Here is a 16,344-nt window from a genome sequence, read left to right as displayed (position 1 = left end):
CCCAGTCACACAGGATTCCTAGGACAACCTCCTGACCTGTACAGGATGGCTGAGACAGAATAAATTGTCTACAAACACTGAAGAGCAATCCCTACATGGGAGTGAGAATCACCAATTGGAGACGATGTTCTGTCAAAATTAACAAAGAGGGACAGAGTCCAATATTACATCAAGTGCATATGAACAACAACATTGCTAAATGTGTTTGTTGTGTGACAGAAAAAGGGAAAACCAAAATTAATTAGTTATGCAGACCATGGGGAATAAGAGCAGAGGGGCGAGAAAGTGTGTTCCCTCAATCTACTCAAGAGATTATTCCTCTGAGTTAACCACATACCAGGCCCAGGAGACCATCTCAGATGACAGTTAGAACCCTCCTCTAGAAGGATACAAGGCCAGTTAGTTCCTAGAATCTATGTCCCTCTCTTGGAAATGCTACAGAAAAGGAAATGACTCCATTTAAAGCCTCTCTCCCTCACCATGAATACAGTTTATCTCACAGTGGAATATTAGGACCTCTGGTGGTTGACAGTAGAGGGGGTTCTAGAGTTGAAAGGAGAAGTACACATGTAATCCAGAATCTATCTCCAATTACAGTGTCTTTAAAATGAAAAATGGGATTTTTATGGGAGTCTAACCAAGTAAACCAGACACTCCTAAGCATAGGCTGCAGGTCCACCTGCAGATGTCATCAGGATCCAATTCAAATGCATTTGGGAGGTTCCCTGTGTCATAATATCACACGGCTTTAATTCTATTTTATACATTTATATATTTATATCTTATTTTATCCTAGAGTTCCTTTGTGTGTATAGAACACCTTCTAATTTTCAAAGGCAGCAAGATGTTTTATACGGATGGGGAGGACTTGGGAGTTGAGTAGGAGGAGGCAGTGTGGGATGCAGCTGACTCTATCAGCAGGTGTTTCCTCTGCATTCCACAGTCTGGACAAAGCAAGAAGTAGGGGTTCATATGCTACAGCAACATGACAGCTTGATAAAATTCTAGCAAAGACGGGAACCCATCACATGACTGAAAAGGGAAGGAAACCTTGAGCAGTCTGGTCTTCTTAATCAGAAACCAGGAACTCAGAAGGCCAAGATGAACAGTAGATTGGAGTTGACATGAGACTTAAAATTACAGAAGCTGCAACTATGTTCATAGCAGCATTATTTGTAATATTCATAACTTGGTAATAACCTAGACGCTCCTCAATGGAAGAATGGATAAAGAAACTGATAAATTTGCACAATGGAATACTACTCAGCAGTAAGAAACAAAGATATCCTAAAATCTGCAGACAAATGGACAGAACTAGAAAAATAAAAACAGCCTGAGTGTGGTAACCCATACCCACAAAAACAAATATAGTATGCAGTCACTCATTAGTGGATACCAGACATAAAGTAAAAGATACACAGACTTTACAATCGTCAACCCCAGAGAAGCATTAACCCACTTTCAGAAACAGATAGAAGCAGATGCAGAAATCCAGAACTGATCAATGGACCATTCTCCTGGTGTACAATCGAAGTGAGGGAGGAGTGATAATATGTAAAAGGGGTCAAGACCATGATGAGGAATTCAGAATTATCTGGGCTAGCTAATGAAAGATTACTGACTCAGGTCTGACAAATAGGGGACCTGCACAAAAACAAACTAGACTCCCTTAATATAGGTGACACTGGTGCAGCTGGCATTACACATGATGCCATTGGTAATGTGACCAAGATCTAATTGTAATGCAAAACTTTCTTAGAGGAGCCCATTCTATATGGTGCAGTTGCTTGCTCAACCAAAACACAGATGTGCAGTGTGGTGGGGAGGTGCCTTGTTGCTGCCTCAAATATATAATGGGCAGATTTAGTGGACTCCCTCTCCAAGGAGCAGACAGGAGGTAGGGGTGGGAGGAGGAAGAGGAGAGAAGGGAGGGGGAACTGGGATTGGATTATAAATATAAATGAATTAATTTAATAGTAATAATATATAAAATATTAACAAATAAGTTAATGGAAAAAAGCAAAAAATATACAGGAGCAGAAGAATTTGGTGAAAGGGTCGATAGGGAGCAGAGGTGGGGTCATGCCAGTATGTATGTCCTGTGATCCCTGAAGTCCCCATGCTCTCTATTCCAGACTCTCTCTGTAGGAAGTCAGACACAGTGATGGCTGTGTTGTAATGAGGAAATGGAGTGGTATCCACCCTCCTCTTTTTTAAGGACAAGCCTGACTCTCCACATGCAAATTCATATTCTAGCTCTAAGTTAAATTCCTTCCTGAGCTGTGGGAGCTTAGAACTCTCTCACGGGAGGCTGACCTCTGAGAAAAGCGGGTGTAGCCTAGAAGATGAGACTGTTGGGTCTTCTGTACCTGGTGACAGCCCTTCCTGGTGAGTGTGACCATTTCATACATGTGTCCATGAGGGGATGTGACAACATGTGATTGACAGAATTGACTCTTCCTGTCTGCAGGTGTCCTGTCCCAGATCCAGCTTCAGGAGTCAGGACCTGGCCTGGTGAAGCCCTCACAGTCGCTGTCCCTCACTTGCTCTGTCACTGGTTTCTCCATCACCACCAGTGTTTATGACTGGAACTGGATCAGGCAGTTCCCAGGGAAGAAGCTGGCGTGGATGGGGGGCATAACTTATGGTGTTAGCACCGACTACAACCCATCCCTCAATAGCCGCATCTCCATCACCAGAGACACAGCCAAGAACCAGTTCTTCCTGCAACTGAACTCTGTGACCACTGAGGACACAGCCACATATTACTGTGCAAGATACACAGTGAGGGGACTTCAGCATGAGCCCAGACAAAAACCTCCCTGCAGAGGAGCTCTCGGCCAACAGGGGGCGCTCAGCCCTAAGGAAGCCGAGGAACTGTAAGTCTTTAGAACAGGGAAAGAAAAACACCTGGTTTCCACTGACTTTGCTTCTCACTCCCTGAGAACAGAGAAGACATGGAGTCTTTTCTCTCTCATGCTGCAACACTGTGTTTATGTAAAGTCATATTTGTGTTTCACTGTGAGTCTCAGGACAGGGTGTACAGTAATATTTTTTGTCACTTTGAATGTGTATAAAGTTTTTTATAGTTTGAGCCATTGCTCTGTGTTGAGGAATATGTTTTGATGAAAACAGATTTTTGGAACTCAGCTGATTTCACATGGCAGTAGTTATCACATAAAAATTTGATTACATTTTTGATCGCTCACACACTGCACTCTCAGTAACATCTGTATGTTAGAGCTCATCCTAGCCTGCTCACAGAAAGCAGTTGCTGAGATGCCTAGCGAATGAGACACAGTGTGACAAGGGGGTCCACACACCTGCAGCTGCATTACCCACCATGCAATGCACAACAGGGGATTTCCTGGTGTCAATATGTGCGGCTGAGTATAGATAAGAACTCTGCTGTCAATGGTTACTTCCTCACAAATATGGACACTTCTGTGTGAGAAAATATATCAATTGGTAATAGGATTAAAATCACCATATGAAATAAAAACTCAAGTTTTCACACTAATCATTAACATTTTAAAATGTGACAGAGAAGAATCCACCTCTGATGTAGAAGTAAAGGTTATGTGATCAGATTGACCTGGCCTGTGATTTGTGCTCTCCTTCCACAGAGCCCTGAGAATGGAAATCTAACCCAAGTACCCACCATGGCACACAGAGCCCCACTCATGTAATTAAAATAAACTCAGCAGTGTGAGTGGTCTCATATCAACCCTTCAGTCAACAAGCCTTACATTGCATTCTGTGATATTTTTTGTCAAATTGTGTCTAAGCATTAGGAAACTATGAATAAAGAAAAGATGAGACAGAAGGTCTGAAATAAATGTCTCTCAAACCATCATATTATCACACACAAGGAGGCAGAGAAAGCAGAGTGGTTGATGTCCCTCAGAAGCTGCACTGGACAGCTGTCTCTCCATTGATAAGAACTGTCCCCACTATGGAATCCCATAGTCAAAAGGTCATTCATAAAATAAAGGAATCAGACATGAGATTTCCAGGGTTGAAGAAGTGAATGAGCATCCAAAAAGGCCATCCAAGTCCCACAGACTGTCCTCAGTGGTAAGGATTTTCTAATAACTGTCATACCTCAGACTCAATACTGCAGAGTGGGCAAGGAAGGAAGGTGTAGTTTGGTCTATGAGTAAAGGAGATGACGCCAAGGTATGCAAATAATAAGCAGACTATAAAAATTATTTATCAAAAATATCTGTATGATTTCTTCAACAAACCTGGATATTCATTTTCTGAGATTCATTAAAATCCATGATTTGTGTTTCCAGTAAATGGTTATCATAACACATATGAAAACACACCGTCAATAGTCAGTGGCATGGAAGAGCAAATAAGTTAGGGGCAAGTCAGAGACAGGGTGATTTTCCTTGGTCCTTTTCACCCCCTAGGTATAATTCCTGTAGTTGTTTCCTATAGTTGGTTAAAGTTGTACTAAATCACTTTTCACAGAAATCATATAGTGATTCAGTGTAAGTGCATGATAATTGAGATAGTTTCTGAGATCATACAGTGTTCTATGGCCCCCATATGTGCTTCCTTCCCAGGCCCAGGATCTTGCCCTACCGTCTCCAGCCTTTACAGAATAAGGACCTACACTGAAACAGCATCACCTCTCACAGTTCATGCTTGGTTTCATTTATTCTATAGAGCATTTGGTTTTGAATAAATGCTGGGATACTTAATAATCTCAAGTGTTCAATGTCCTTTTTAATCTCAGAACATTTATTTAGCATGTTTCCCTAGAAGTTCCCTTCCTATCACAAATATGAATTTCATATGCTTAATATGTTTGCAACATTGTGGGAAATGAATTGTGGCAGGCATGAATCCCCTAGGCCAATTCTATGTTAAAGATTAAGCAAACCTTTATTGAGTTTAAAATAGTGTTTCAAATACCAGTAATTTGATAATATATCTTCCTTTCTTCCTCCAACTAGAAAGTGGAGCTTAACCAGAAGGTCAGGGAATCTTCATTTTCAGACCTCTGATTGAATGGGACTTGGACTCGGTTATACTGGGAAGGCACCCGCCAAGTGAGTGTAAGACTTTGGTTCAAGTTCTTGTCTGCCACCTTTCTATTTTTAGATACAGTTTCATGTATCCCAAGCATAACCCATAATGGGTCTGCCAGGCTCCAGGAAAGGAGCTAGAGTGGGTTGGTGTAATTAAGCACAGACCTGATAATTATGCAATACAATATTCAGAACTGTGAGTGACAGATTCACCATCTGAAGAGAGGACTCCAAAAGCAGCCTCTACCTGCTAATGAACAACTGAAGAGACGATGACACCGCCATTTATTACTGCACGAGATTCACAGTGAGAGACCTTCGGTGTGAACCATGACACAAACCTCCTTGCAGGAGTGCTCTATTACAATAAATCTTTTCTCCCAAAGCCGCTGAGCCCCACTGCCACTTGTGAGCTCTACGCCATCCTCCCGCCCAAGGTAGGGCCCCAATTAATGCACAGAGAGACTTGTATTAGGTACAATGCTGCTTGGCCAATGACTAGGATTCTCATCTGTTAGCTCAGTCTTAATTATCATAAACCTATATATTTTATAAGACAAAGGATGCCTTTCACTGGCGCCCTCTCTTGCTGGTGGCTCACATGCTGCCACTGGAGGAAGAGCAGGGGAAAAGGGGGACACTTCCTGTTTCTCCTTCTAAAATATGAATCTCCTTGCTATGTCACTTCCTGCCTGGATCACCACTTCTCTACTATATTTCCCAGAATCCTCTTTGACTCCCAGTCCTGTCTAACTTTGTTTCATTGGGCAAACAGAACTTTAATCAATAATCAATAAGATAAACATAAAAAGAAGCACTTCCCCATCATCTCCTCTTTTCTGTCTAAATAAAAAGAAGGGACACTTATCTTTTATAATAACTGAAGAAAACTATAACCCTAACTATGTGTCTTTAACTCTATCAAAGACCACAGAAGGATAATGTATAAACTCTAGAATTGACAGAGACATGTCGCTACCTGGACAGTCACCCTCAGTTCCTCTGTAACGTTGGGGCATCCATCTTCAGCCTATAGGCCACAGTTTTTCTGGCACATTTCCCATTTCAACAGAAACCCTTTAGTACTGTCTTGTTTTGTAAGTTCAGCAGTCACTTTCTTGTGAGTCCTGTATGTCCAGTTTATACAGAAACAAACAGTCCAGGAAAGAACAGTTTCTTGCCCAAATGGCTAATCTTGCCATGTTGAAAGCAAACTCCATAACGAGTTTCTTTGATGTCCATCCTCCTTTCTGTGGTAATTGGTGTGCCAGGAGCAGTTGTGTCTCACTGCCAAGAAAACCCTAAACCATTTAAATGTCATATTTCCATAGGTCTTTGAAAGCTTTGAAGAATACCTATTCATCTCAAATATGTCTCTGTATATCTAGAAAACCTAACGTAATTATATTTTCTGACTATTATAGGTAATTATATTAAAAGATCTGTATAAAGACAATACCTAAATGAGAGGAGACATATACATATCACAAATTTGACCTTAAAGTTGTATCAATAAATGAAAATCTATACCAATGCAAAGTATTCATTCCTATTTCCTATTCCCTTTTTTTCCTTTAAAATGAGATTCACTATGCTCATTACTATTTATAACTAACCCCATTTAAATGAAAACAAATATTTACAAACAATATTTATGAATATGGGCATCCTTCCGTCTAAACTGCTTCCTGCTGATTGGGGGTGATGTTCATGCCATTGGAATCATGATAAAACACAGAAATCTGACCAAGTCCTTTTTTTTTGTAGTCTGTAAGGCTGTATCAATCTCAGCTTCAGGGGGTCTTGTTTGATCAAACCATATTAGTCTTGAAGGAATCCATAGCTTTTTATTTTCTGTGGAAACACAAACAGACATTCTTTTTCCAAGTAGCCTGTCCTTAGAATTAAATTTTGACGTCAAAGCATTTTTGAAAATGTATAAGTTGGATTAATTTAGAAGCATTTATAATCAAATGTATTTTAGCAGCAGTAAGTCTTTCCTCGGCAATAAAACAATTTAAAGAAAACAATATGGCATATAGTATTCAGATTCTCTGTGTATTTTCTGTCTTTATGTGGCTTTTTTATTACTTTATTTTACTTTCTCTTGTTTCTTTTTTTCCACGAGAGAGGGTTTCTCTGTGGAAATCCACCTGCGCCTGCTTCTTTCAGCAAATCCTACTGGAGTTCCCCATCACAACCGGCTGCTCTATTTCCTCCCATTATTTTTTCTCTCACAAGCCTACATATATTTTAAACGCAGTGTAAACCTTTAGAGGTTTTTCTTTTTCTGGATCTGTCTTTATCATCTCGGGAGTTCCGAGTCCAATGACCAAGAGCGCCAGGACAGCCCAAGCATATGGAAGCTGCTCCAATGCCTCTCAGAGGCTGCACAGGGCCGGCTGTGGCTGCAAGTTTCCCTCTTTCTTTGGGAACCTTGGGGCATTGGGTCATGCTGCTCACTGACACCAGTGCTCAGAACCTTTGGGGGGCTCAGGTCACACATGGAGGGAGGGACAGGGCAGGAACAGGAACAGACATGACTGAGTGCTGGTTTATGTGTTCACAGCTGTCACCCCCTCTACTGATTTCTCAGGATGCTCTCTGTATTTAAAGTCTGTGACTTCTGTGACAACAGAGTTCTCTTTTGCCACAATTTCTAATATACACACCACACAGTCTAACATGAATTACATGGAAATATCTCACCTCTGATAGCAGAAATGACTCTGGTGATGACTCAGGATCAAATGCTGAGTGAGGTCTGTAGTATTGGTGATGATTTTTCCTCATGAGATTCAGACAAATACTCAGTGGTATCCAGTTAGGACAGTGCTTGGGATTAGGGGACTCACTAGGGAGGTGAGGCCACACTCAGTGACCCCCACACCCTAACAGGTCTCAAGTCTTCTGCTTTCCCTGAGCACTGTGCACATCAGACACAGATGTGACCCATTTGTATTTTCCCTGATGCAGTTACTTACTTCACCTGTAGCTTTCATCATGGTGTCTCCTGTTACATTTTGTTTTTTCTGCTTCTGACCTTTGTTCAAAACAGACCTGAGCCACTTACATGAAACTCACCTGAGACCTAGGTTGTAACTCTGTGGGTACTTGGGGAAGATTGTTAGTGAATGAAAACAGAAATAAAAGTTAAAGGAACATGACTGGTCGCAGGTATGGCTGAGGAGAAAATTTATTACAGCTATGGGGGGACTGTGCAGCCAGAGGCAGGGACATCAGGGAGAGTAAGGAGTAGACTCATGTGAGGAGTTGAGGAGAGAGAAGGGATGGAAGAGAGTAGACCAAGGTGATACAACCAAGAGGCCCAAATGAGAGAGGAAAAGACCATGTAACTAAAATAGTTGGATTCTATGAGGAGGAGCAGCCGAGGGAATGAATCCCAGCCTCTTGATGCTAGTCAGGAGAGCCTTGTACAGGTAGGTACTGATGGAGGCAGGGGAAACTTTTGGCCTATTTCTGCTGTGATATTTAAATAGGTAACTCAGCAATTTGTCCCAGGTTTGAAACCTAAAATCCTAGGATTTTATTGATAACAAACAAATGATTAGGATCCATGTGTAATCTTCTCTCTGATTACTTCCTGCTGACACTGAGGCATCATTTTTGGGTGGTGGAATGGCCGACTGCAATAGAGTCCATGAAATCATAGATAAAGGGAAGTTAGGTAACTATTTGGGTATCACTCATGAATAAAAAAATAAGGTTTAGCACCATGCGGTCTTCTCCCCAGATTCCTGGATGCTGTGACCTGATCAGCGAACACTGCCCAAGACAAAAGCTCCCTTCCCAGTCTGCATGTAGCACCTGAGACTCCAACAGGAAGGGGCTGGTACCTCGTGAGTTCCCATAACAAGATGGGGCCAAAAGAAGCTGGAATGCTAGCCCATCCCAGGCTGGCTGGGCTCTGAGGAAACAACTAGAGCTAGAAATATGTGGGCATCAGTTGGAGCAATTTGTGAGGCAGGACCACCTGTGATGAGTCAATTTAAACTTGTCTTCCCAGGATGCAGATTTTTGAGTGAACACCTGGAGCTAATTGCTGGATCAGTCTGCAGTTGATTTTAAATCTGATGCAACAAATACAGTAGGGAGAAAGGGTAAAATAAGACTTTAAGGGAAAATTTTATCTGGGTGTAAATTTGAAACTTTTAGTCCCATTGTCTGGAAATTGAGAGAGGATAACCCAAGACCAGGGAGAAAGACAGGAGAAGGACAGAGTGGGAGAAGGACTTGAACAGGGAGAGGGAGAGACAGAGACAGACTCAGTGTGTGTGTGTGTGTGTGTGTGTGTGTGTGTGTGTGTGTGTAAAGATCCCATCCTCAGGATTAGGGAACTTAAGCAAGTGTTCTAATGAACACAGAGAAACAGAGGTGGCCTGAAAGCTTCTCTGACTGAGGGAGTGACTTGGTTTATCAAGAAGGAACACAGTGCCCCAGGAGCCAAGGACTCCAACCTGATAACATCTGAAATGTTCCTCTCAAGACTGCTACAATAGACCAACTCCATTATTCCATGCAAAATGTGATGGGTCTAGCAATATCACATGATCAATTTTCAAAGTTTCAAAGACTTAGCATGCTATAATTCTCTGTAGTAGCAGTGGGTCATAAATGACCTGGATCCAAATACTAGCAGGGAAGAACCTGGTGTGAGAGGAACATTGATAATTATAGAGGTACCTTTTAAAATCAATCTCCACATATCCATTCAGTGAATCCAGGAAAACAAGAGCCTTTTTCTTCCTGCAGCTGAGCTCTGTGAACACCAAAGTAGCTACACAGTGAAACTTGAGTGCAAGCCAAGACAAACCATCTTGCAGGGGCTCTCGGGACCATCGTGGGTCACAGTGGAACCAAAAATCAGCAGGACAGAGGTGAGATGAGGAGGGGAGGGGACTCCATAGTCTCTGTGGACTCCTTTAAAAAGTATGTTACCTGAGCAACACCTATTGCAGTTGGTATGTAAAATCTCCAATATTTAAACACAGTAAATAATCTTTGGTAAATATTCCATGTTTTATTTTCTCATTTTTAAAATAAGATTTATTTATTTTTCATATTTGATATTTTTATTTTTACAAAATTATAATTTCACAGGTCAATACTTTCTCCCTCTCCCTCCCAATCCCCCACCAGCCCCCTCCCCCCTCCACTCCCCATAGAGGTTGGGGACCTCCACAGGGGCTCCTCAAATTCCACATAGGTTGTCAAATCACAGTTTTACATCAATAACTTATTATCTTATATTCAGTTTGGGAGTATGGTGTGGAAACAGAAGGTTGGGCAATTAACTTGCTGTCTCATAGCATTCTTTTTGGTTCAAATACTGAATATATATCTCTAAAGAGTTTGGAATGTAAATTCCCTCTGTGTAATCTGACCCTGCGCTCTTCCCTTCTCACCTCAGCCTCTGGGAATCAAAAAAGTGCTCTCCGTGCCAGGATTTCTACCTTTTCATTCTCCATGTAGCTCAGGTCAGGCCGCATGTGTCTTCATGTACCTGGATTATCTCACTCGCTCTAACTTACATTGGTCCATTTGATTTTGCACACACGACAGCCTGTTCCTTATCTTAATACCGCATCACTGTATTCTCACAGATTTTCTTTGCAATTCTTTCTTGTCAATGACTGACTCCTCAAGTACCATGATTAATTTCTTCTCAGTCATTTTACTGTATTTTTAATCATGTATGCACCCATTTTGATGATAAAGGTAAGCCAATCATCCCATTAGCTCCTTAATTACCCCACAAAAAACTCACCTTCATAGTGAAGCTGTTTTCTTATCTTGACTCCTAGGAATGATCTTGCAATAGTTGCAGATGCTGGTGTAGACCTCTCATCAACACATGTTCTCATATGTAGCCTATTGGTTGACCGGGAGAACTTATGTTGAAGCTGTGTTTTGTTTGGTGAAGAGTGCACATTGGTTTCTACACATTCATAAACATACACACCAGTGAAATGCCTGTGTGTGTATTAGCCTTGTTATCTCTTGTTTCTGAAAATTTATCCTCAAATATGTGATGGGCATTCACATGCGAATTTAATTTGTGAATCAATAATAATTCAAATTCTTTACCTATCTATGAACTTACAGAAGTATTGTTTAGAAAAAGACTATAAAGTATTTTTTACTATTTGATATTTTTCTCTTCTAGTGACTGAGTTTTCTGCATATGTGCATTTGGCCTCATGATCATTTTTATGCTGTGTGAATATTTTCAAACATCCATGTGAAGTGGTCAGCCCTGAAGCCAATCATGTACATGCAATACTGAAGAGACTGTGAAGGTTGTGTGTATATATTTATGCATAATTGTGTGTGTGTGTGTGTATGTGTGTTGTGTGTAAATAGCTCATAGGGAGGAGGAGGCTACAAGATTGGGAATGAGAGTTTAAGGTGTCATACATACATAAGTCTGTATGTCTTTATTTTTCTTTCTTTATATATTTCAATATATCTAATACTGATTTATAGTAACTATGGTGTATCTCACCATCTTTCTTAATTCGTTTATTAGCTCTAATTTCTTGTGTAATCTTTGAATGTTTTTAGTATAGATATATCTAAATATGTCCATGTCATCTGAACTTGTGAACTGGTTTCAATGTTCTAATTGAACATTGTTTTGCGATGGTAAATACAGGGACGGCTTTTCCTTTCTTTTTCTGATTGATTTTCTGGCAGGTATCAAGTACTATCTTGACTAACCTGGTTCAACATAGGACAATTATGTTGTGCTTATATAAGGACCAATCTTTTGACTCCACAACATTTCGTAATCACTTTAGAAAGCAAACAAATAGAAAAATGAAACAGATTTAATGAATAAAAATCACAGGACACACACCTGCAGCATACAGGACAAGAAAATATTAATAGTTTGTTATATATGGAAGGAGAATGCAAATTTTTCAAATTTATGAGTTTTTGAAATTTCCATTCACAATCAACCACATCATTATCGCCACCTGGGAATCAGTTTTGTCAGGAAAAGGAAATACTGACTCTGGTGGTATTCTATTTCTAAATTGTGTGATTAGACCTTGATGTTATATCCACAGGGTCTGCAAAGTTCTCAGGAATGGCTCCTTACTCAGACAGGGTGAGGATTTGGATCTCAGCATCCAGCTACCAGACCCAGGTGTCATCTGCCTCCTCCTTCTCCAGCTGGACTAGGTCCTTATCTAAAAAAAACAGACTCATGAATATGCAAATCAAGTGAGCCTGCGATGGTAAATACAGGGATGTCCACACCACCAACAACATATGATAAGTGTCCTCTCCACAGTCACTGAGCATACAGGTCCTCACCATGGGATGGAGCTGGCACATCCTCTTCCTGGTGACAGCAGCTACAGGTAAGGGCTCCAAATTCCAGACTTGAGGAGGGGCCACCAACTCAGAGGACAGTGAGATCCACTCTGCCTTTCTCTCCACAGGTGTCCACTCCCAGGTCCAGCTGCAGCAGTCTGGGGCTCAGCTGGTGAAGCCTGGGTCCTCAGTGAAGCTGTCCTGCAAGGCTTCAGGCTACCCCTTTACTAGTTACTCTATGAACTGGGTGAAACAGAGGCCTGTTTAGGGTCTGGAGTGGATTGGAAGGATTTATCCTGGAGATGGTGATACTGAGTTCAATCAGAAGTTCCAGAGCAAGGCACATTGTCTGCACACACATCCTCCAGCACAGCCTACATGGAGCTCAGCAGCCTGACAGATGAGGACTCTGCAATCTATTACTGTACTACACAGTGTTGCAACCACATCCTGAGTGTGTCAGAAACCTGGATGAGCAGGAAGCTGCCCTGGGACTGAGATGAAAGAGAAGATCAGCCTGGGGACTTGCTCAGAAATAAGCTGAGTGCCCCTCTGTCTTCTCCTCAAAGATCTAAATTGCTTTTTATCAACTTTGCAAAGGACATCTAAATATGAAGTCGTGTTCACTTACCATCCTCTAGAGTACACCATATCCTGACAGAATCTTGAACACTGACTGTCTCCATTTTCAAGTTTCTTTAATAAAACAGTAAAATGGAAAGAATAAGATTATGACTTAGGATGAAAAATATCTGTATTTTGATTGATGAGAACTTTTGGATCAAGAGTTGAGAATAAAGTATAACACACATTTGACCTGTCAATTCCAAATCACAAATATCTGGGCAAATAAAAACTCCTTAAGTCTCAAATCTTAAGTGACCCCAGGTATATTGTTGACTCTGGCCATGTTGTTACCATAACTTAGAATACGGGAGTTACCATACTAGTTACAGAAGTTACCATAACTTTATATCAGAGTGCACTGTCTTGTAAGTATGATTACTAGAGTTGGACAATGTATTGTTAAATAACAATTCACACATCTCATTCATCAACTCTTTGTTAATTGTGGAAGGTTCTGAGATTATACCTCAGTCTCTGCTCCCACATTAATTCCTTTCCTGTCCAAGTTCCCAGCTCTACATTGCCAAGTCTTTACAGAACATGGGCACACATTGCTACAGCATCAACCCTTACAGTGCTTTGGATTCTTGCTCTTCAGTATTGTTCCACAGAGTATTAGGTTTTCAAAAAAAATGTGAGAGTAAAAGCCAGCATGGAGATAGTACTCTATAATCTCAACGTGTTGATTCCTTGTGATGTCTCTTTATCTCTGAACATTAACTATGCAATAGCAGACATATCCTCCCATTCACATTATGAGTGTCACGTGGTTAATATGTAAGCAATCGTGTGGGGAATGCATGTGGCAGGCATGAATCCCCTTGGTCAGTTCCATGTTAGAGATTATGCAAACCTATGCTGAATCTAATTTACTGCTTGACACAGCAATGACGGTATCCAGTGTCCTCGTATTTTTCTCCAATCCAGTCAGGGACTGACCACAAGGGAAGAGATCCTTCCGCTTCTGCCTCTGCCTGAATGAGATTCTCTGATGTACACGGAAGTGAATTCCGAGGTTTCTGTCCCATCAGATCCCACCACCAATTGTAACAGAACCTGTAGCCACGCCTACTTAGGGGCTGGCTATAGGTCTGCCTGACCATGCCCCCGAGGGCGTGGTCAGGGTAATGTAGAGTAAGGGTTTGAGTTGGCTGAGTTTCGATTTCAGTTTTCACCATTTTTGGTTTGCGTACAGGCTGTTGCCGCGCCGGCTGGCTATGTCGCTCTGTAAGGTTTTTCCCTATTAAATACCCTTATATTTCTACTTGGCTCCGTATTGGTAATTTCCCACTATAACCAATTCTGCCCCAAAATAAGAACACAGAGATATTAAATATACATCTGATGGGTGATGGCTAGGGTTTCTTACTGGCTAGCTCTCTCTCTTAATTATTGCCCCATTTCACTCTCTTTTTTTTTGGTTTTAGAGAAAGGGTTTCTCTGTGTAGCCTTGGCACCTACTCTGGCACTCGCACTGTAGACCAGGCTGGCCGAGAACGCACAGAGATCTGCCTGCCTCTGCCTCCCGTGTGCTGGGATTAAAGGCGTGCGCCACCAACGCCCAACTACTTATTACCCTATTTCTATCAAGCTAAATATTTCCATGTGGCCTTTTCTTACCAGAGAAGGTTCCAGTTCTGTTACTCCTCCGTGATTGCATGGTGTCTCCTCTCAGGCCTCTCTGCTTTCCTCTTCCCAGAATTCTACTGATCTAGAGACCCAAACTATTATTCCTGCTTGAATAATGGACAAACAGTGTTTTATTTATCAACTAATACATACTTTCATAATGACAACGTGCACTCAGGAAGGCATCTCTTAGTGGCTGTGAAAACTTGACTTTAGGCCTTATCTGCTGTCTGCTGGAGAAGTCATTTGGAAGCCCAAACACCTCATCCTGCAGAGTTAGATCTACAGCCTTAGATCTACAGTCATGGCAGGCCTTCAGGACAGGTTGATACAGAGTGTGCAAAAACCTGTGGAATGAATCAACCAATATACAGATTACACTTAAGGCCCACTCCATGCAATGGAACCAATCCTGACACTATGGTGGCCAAGAACCTAAGATTAGACAAGGGAGACCTGGAGAATACAAATATTATGTTATCCTAAAGGAACCAGAAATAAAATAACTCCAGTGAATTCCCCTATATACATAGATCAGTGTCTTGCTCATTCATTATCATAGAGCCTCCTGCAATATTCAAGAATACAAAGAATAACTGGAGAATGTGTGAAAAGTGAGAGACCTTGGAACATTTAATGTGATGTCTTCTTCAATTCTGTCCCCACAGAGCTTATGGAACCCTGCAAAAGAGGATGCTCATAGATAATAAATTCCAGAGGGAATGGAGGACACCAAGGAGACAAAGGTTTCCAGACAAAACAGGATTGATGCAGATGTGAACTCACTGATGTTGTTATTTAAGAAAAGAAGAAAATGAAAGAATTCAAATTCTCCCAATTTAGGAGCATTGGAAAATTCCAATCACATTCATTACCCCCCACCTGAAACAAGTTTGGTCACCAATAGGACCAAGTATCTCAGGGTGCCATTCTATGTATAAATACACATGATCAGTGTCCTCTCCTCAGTGACTGAGCACACAGGTCCTCACCATGGGCTGGAGCTGTATCATCATCTTCCTGGTGACAGCAGCTACAGGTAAGGGCTCTAAGTTCCAGACTTGAGGAGGGGCCATGCACTTAGGTGACAGTGACATGCACTCTGCCCTTCTCTCCACAGGTGTCTACTCCCAGGTCCAGCTGCAGCAGTCTTCGGCTGAGCTGGTGAGGCCTGGGTCCTCAATAAAGCTGTCCTGCAAGACTTCAGGCTACAGCTTCACTGATTACTCTATGAGCTGGGAAAAGCAGAGGCCTGGATGGGGCCTGGAGTGGACTGAGGCTAAAGATCCAGAAGAAAGTGAAACTAAATATACTCAAAAGATTCAGGGCAAGGCCACACTGACTGCAGACAAATCCTCCAGCACAGCCTCCATGGAGCTCAAGAGCCTGACATCCGATGACTCTGCAGTCTATTACTATACAAGAAACACAATGTTGTAACCACATCCTGAGTGTGTCTGAAACCCTGGAGGAGAAGGAATATGTCCTGGGACTGAGACAACAGAGAAGATCAACCTGGGGACTTGTTCTGGAATAATCATTTGTTGTGACCCTTTGTAACTTCACAGTCTTACAGAGTCTTTTTCATCAGTTCAAAAGACTTTTGGGAATAAAGCGATGCTAATTTAGGATGTCCCTACAATACACCACACTTGTCCAGAGCATTATGAGTGACCACCTCTATTGATATGAATCTTCCTTA

The 16,344-nt window shown here is 41.6% G+C and overlaps 1 pseudogene and 2 gene segments (V, D, J or C); all 3 read left to right on the top strand.

Annotated features, from left to right (window-relative positions):
• Positions 1 to 2,345: 2,345 nt before the first annotated feature.
• Positions 2,346 to 2,883, top strand: LOC113838378. The segment is given in 2 exon segments: positions 2,346 to 2,388; positions 2,471 to 2,883. Coding segments are annotated over 2 exon segments (456 nt in total).
• Positions 2,884 to 12,387: 9,504 nt separating this feature from the next.
• On the top strand, positions 12,388 to 12,884 carry LOC113838379 (annotated as a pseudogene).
• Positions 12,885 to 15,635: 2,751 nt separating this feature from the next.
• Positions 15,636 to 16,082, top strand: LOC113838380. The segment is given in 2 exon segments: positions 15,636 to 15,681; positions 15,763 to 16,082. Coding segments are annotated over 2 exon segments (366 nt in total).
• The last annotated feature ends 262 nt before the right edge of the window (positions 16,083 to 16,344 follow it).

This window comes from Cricetulus griseus, chromosome 5 (genome assembly GCF_003668045.3).
Source record: "Cricetulus griseus strain 17A/GY chromosome 5, alternate assembly CriGri-PICRH-1.0, whole genome shotgun sequence".
Taxonomy (NCBI): Eukaryota; Metazoa; Chordata; class Mammalia; order Rodentia; family Cricetidae; genus Cricetulus; species Cricetulus griseus.
The sequence above is the reverse complement of the archived record's forward strand: the minus strand, read 5'-3'. Positions and strand labels throughout refer to the sequence as shown.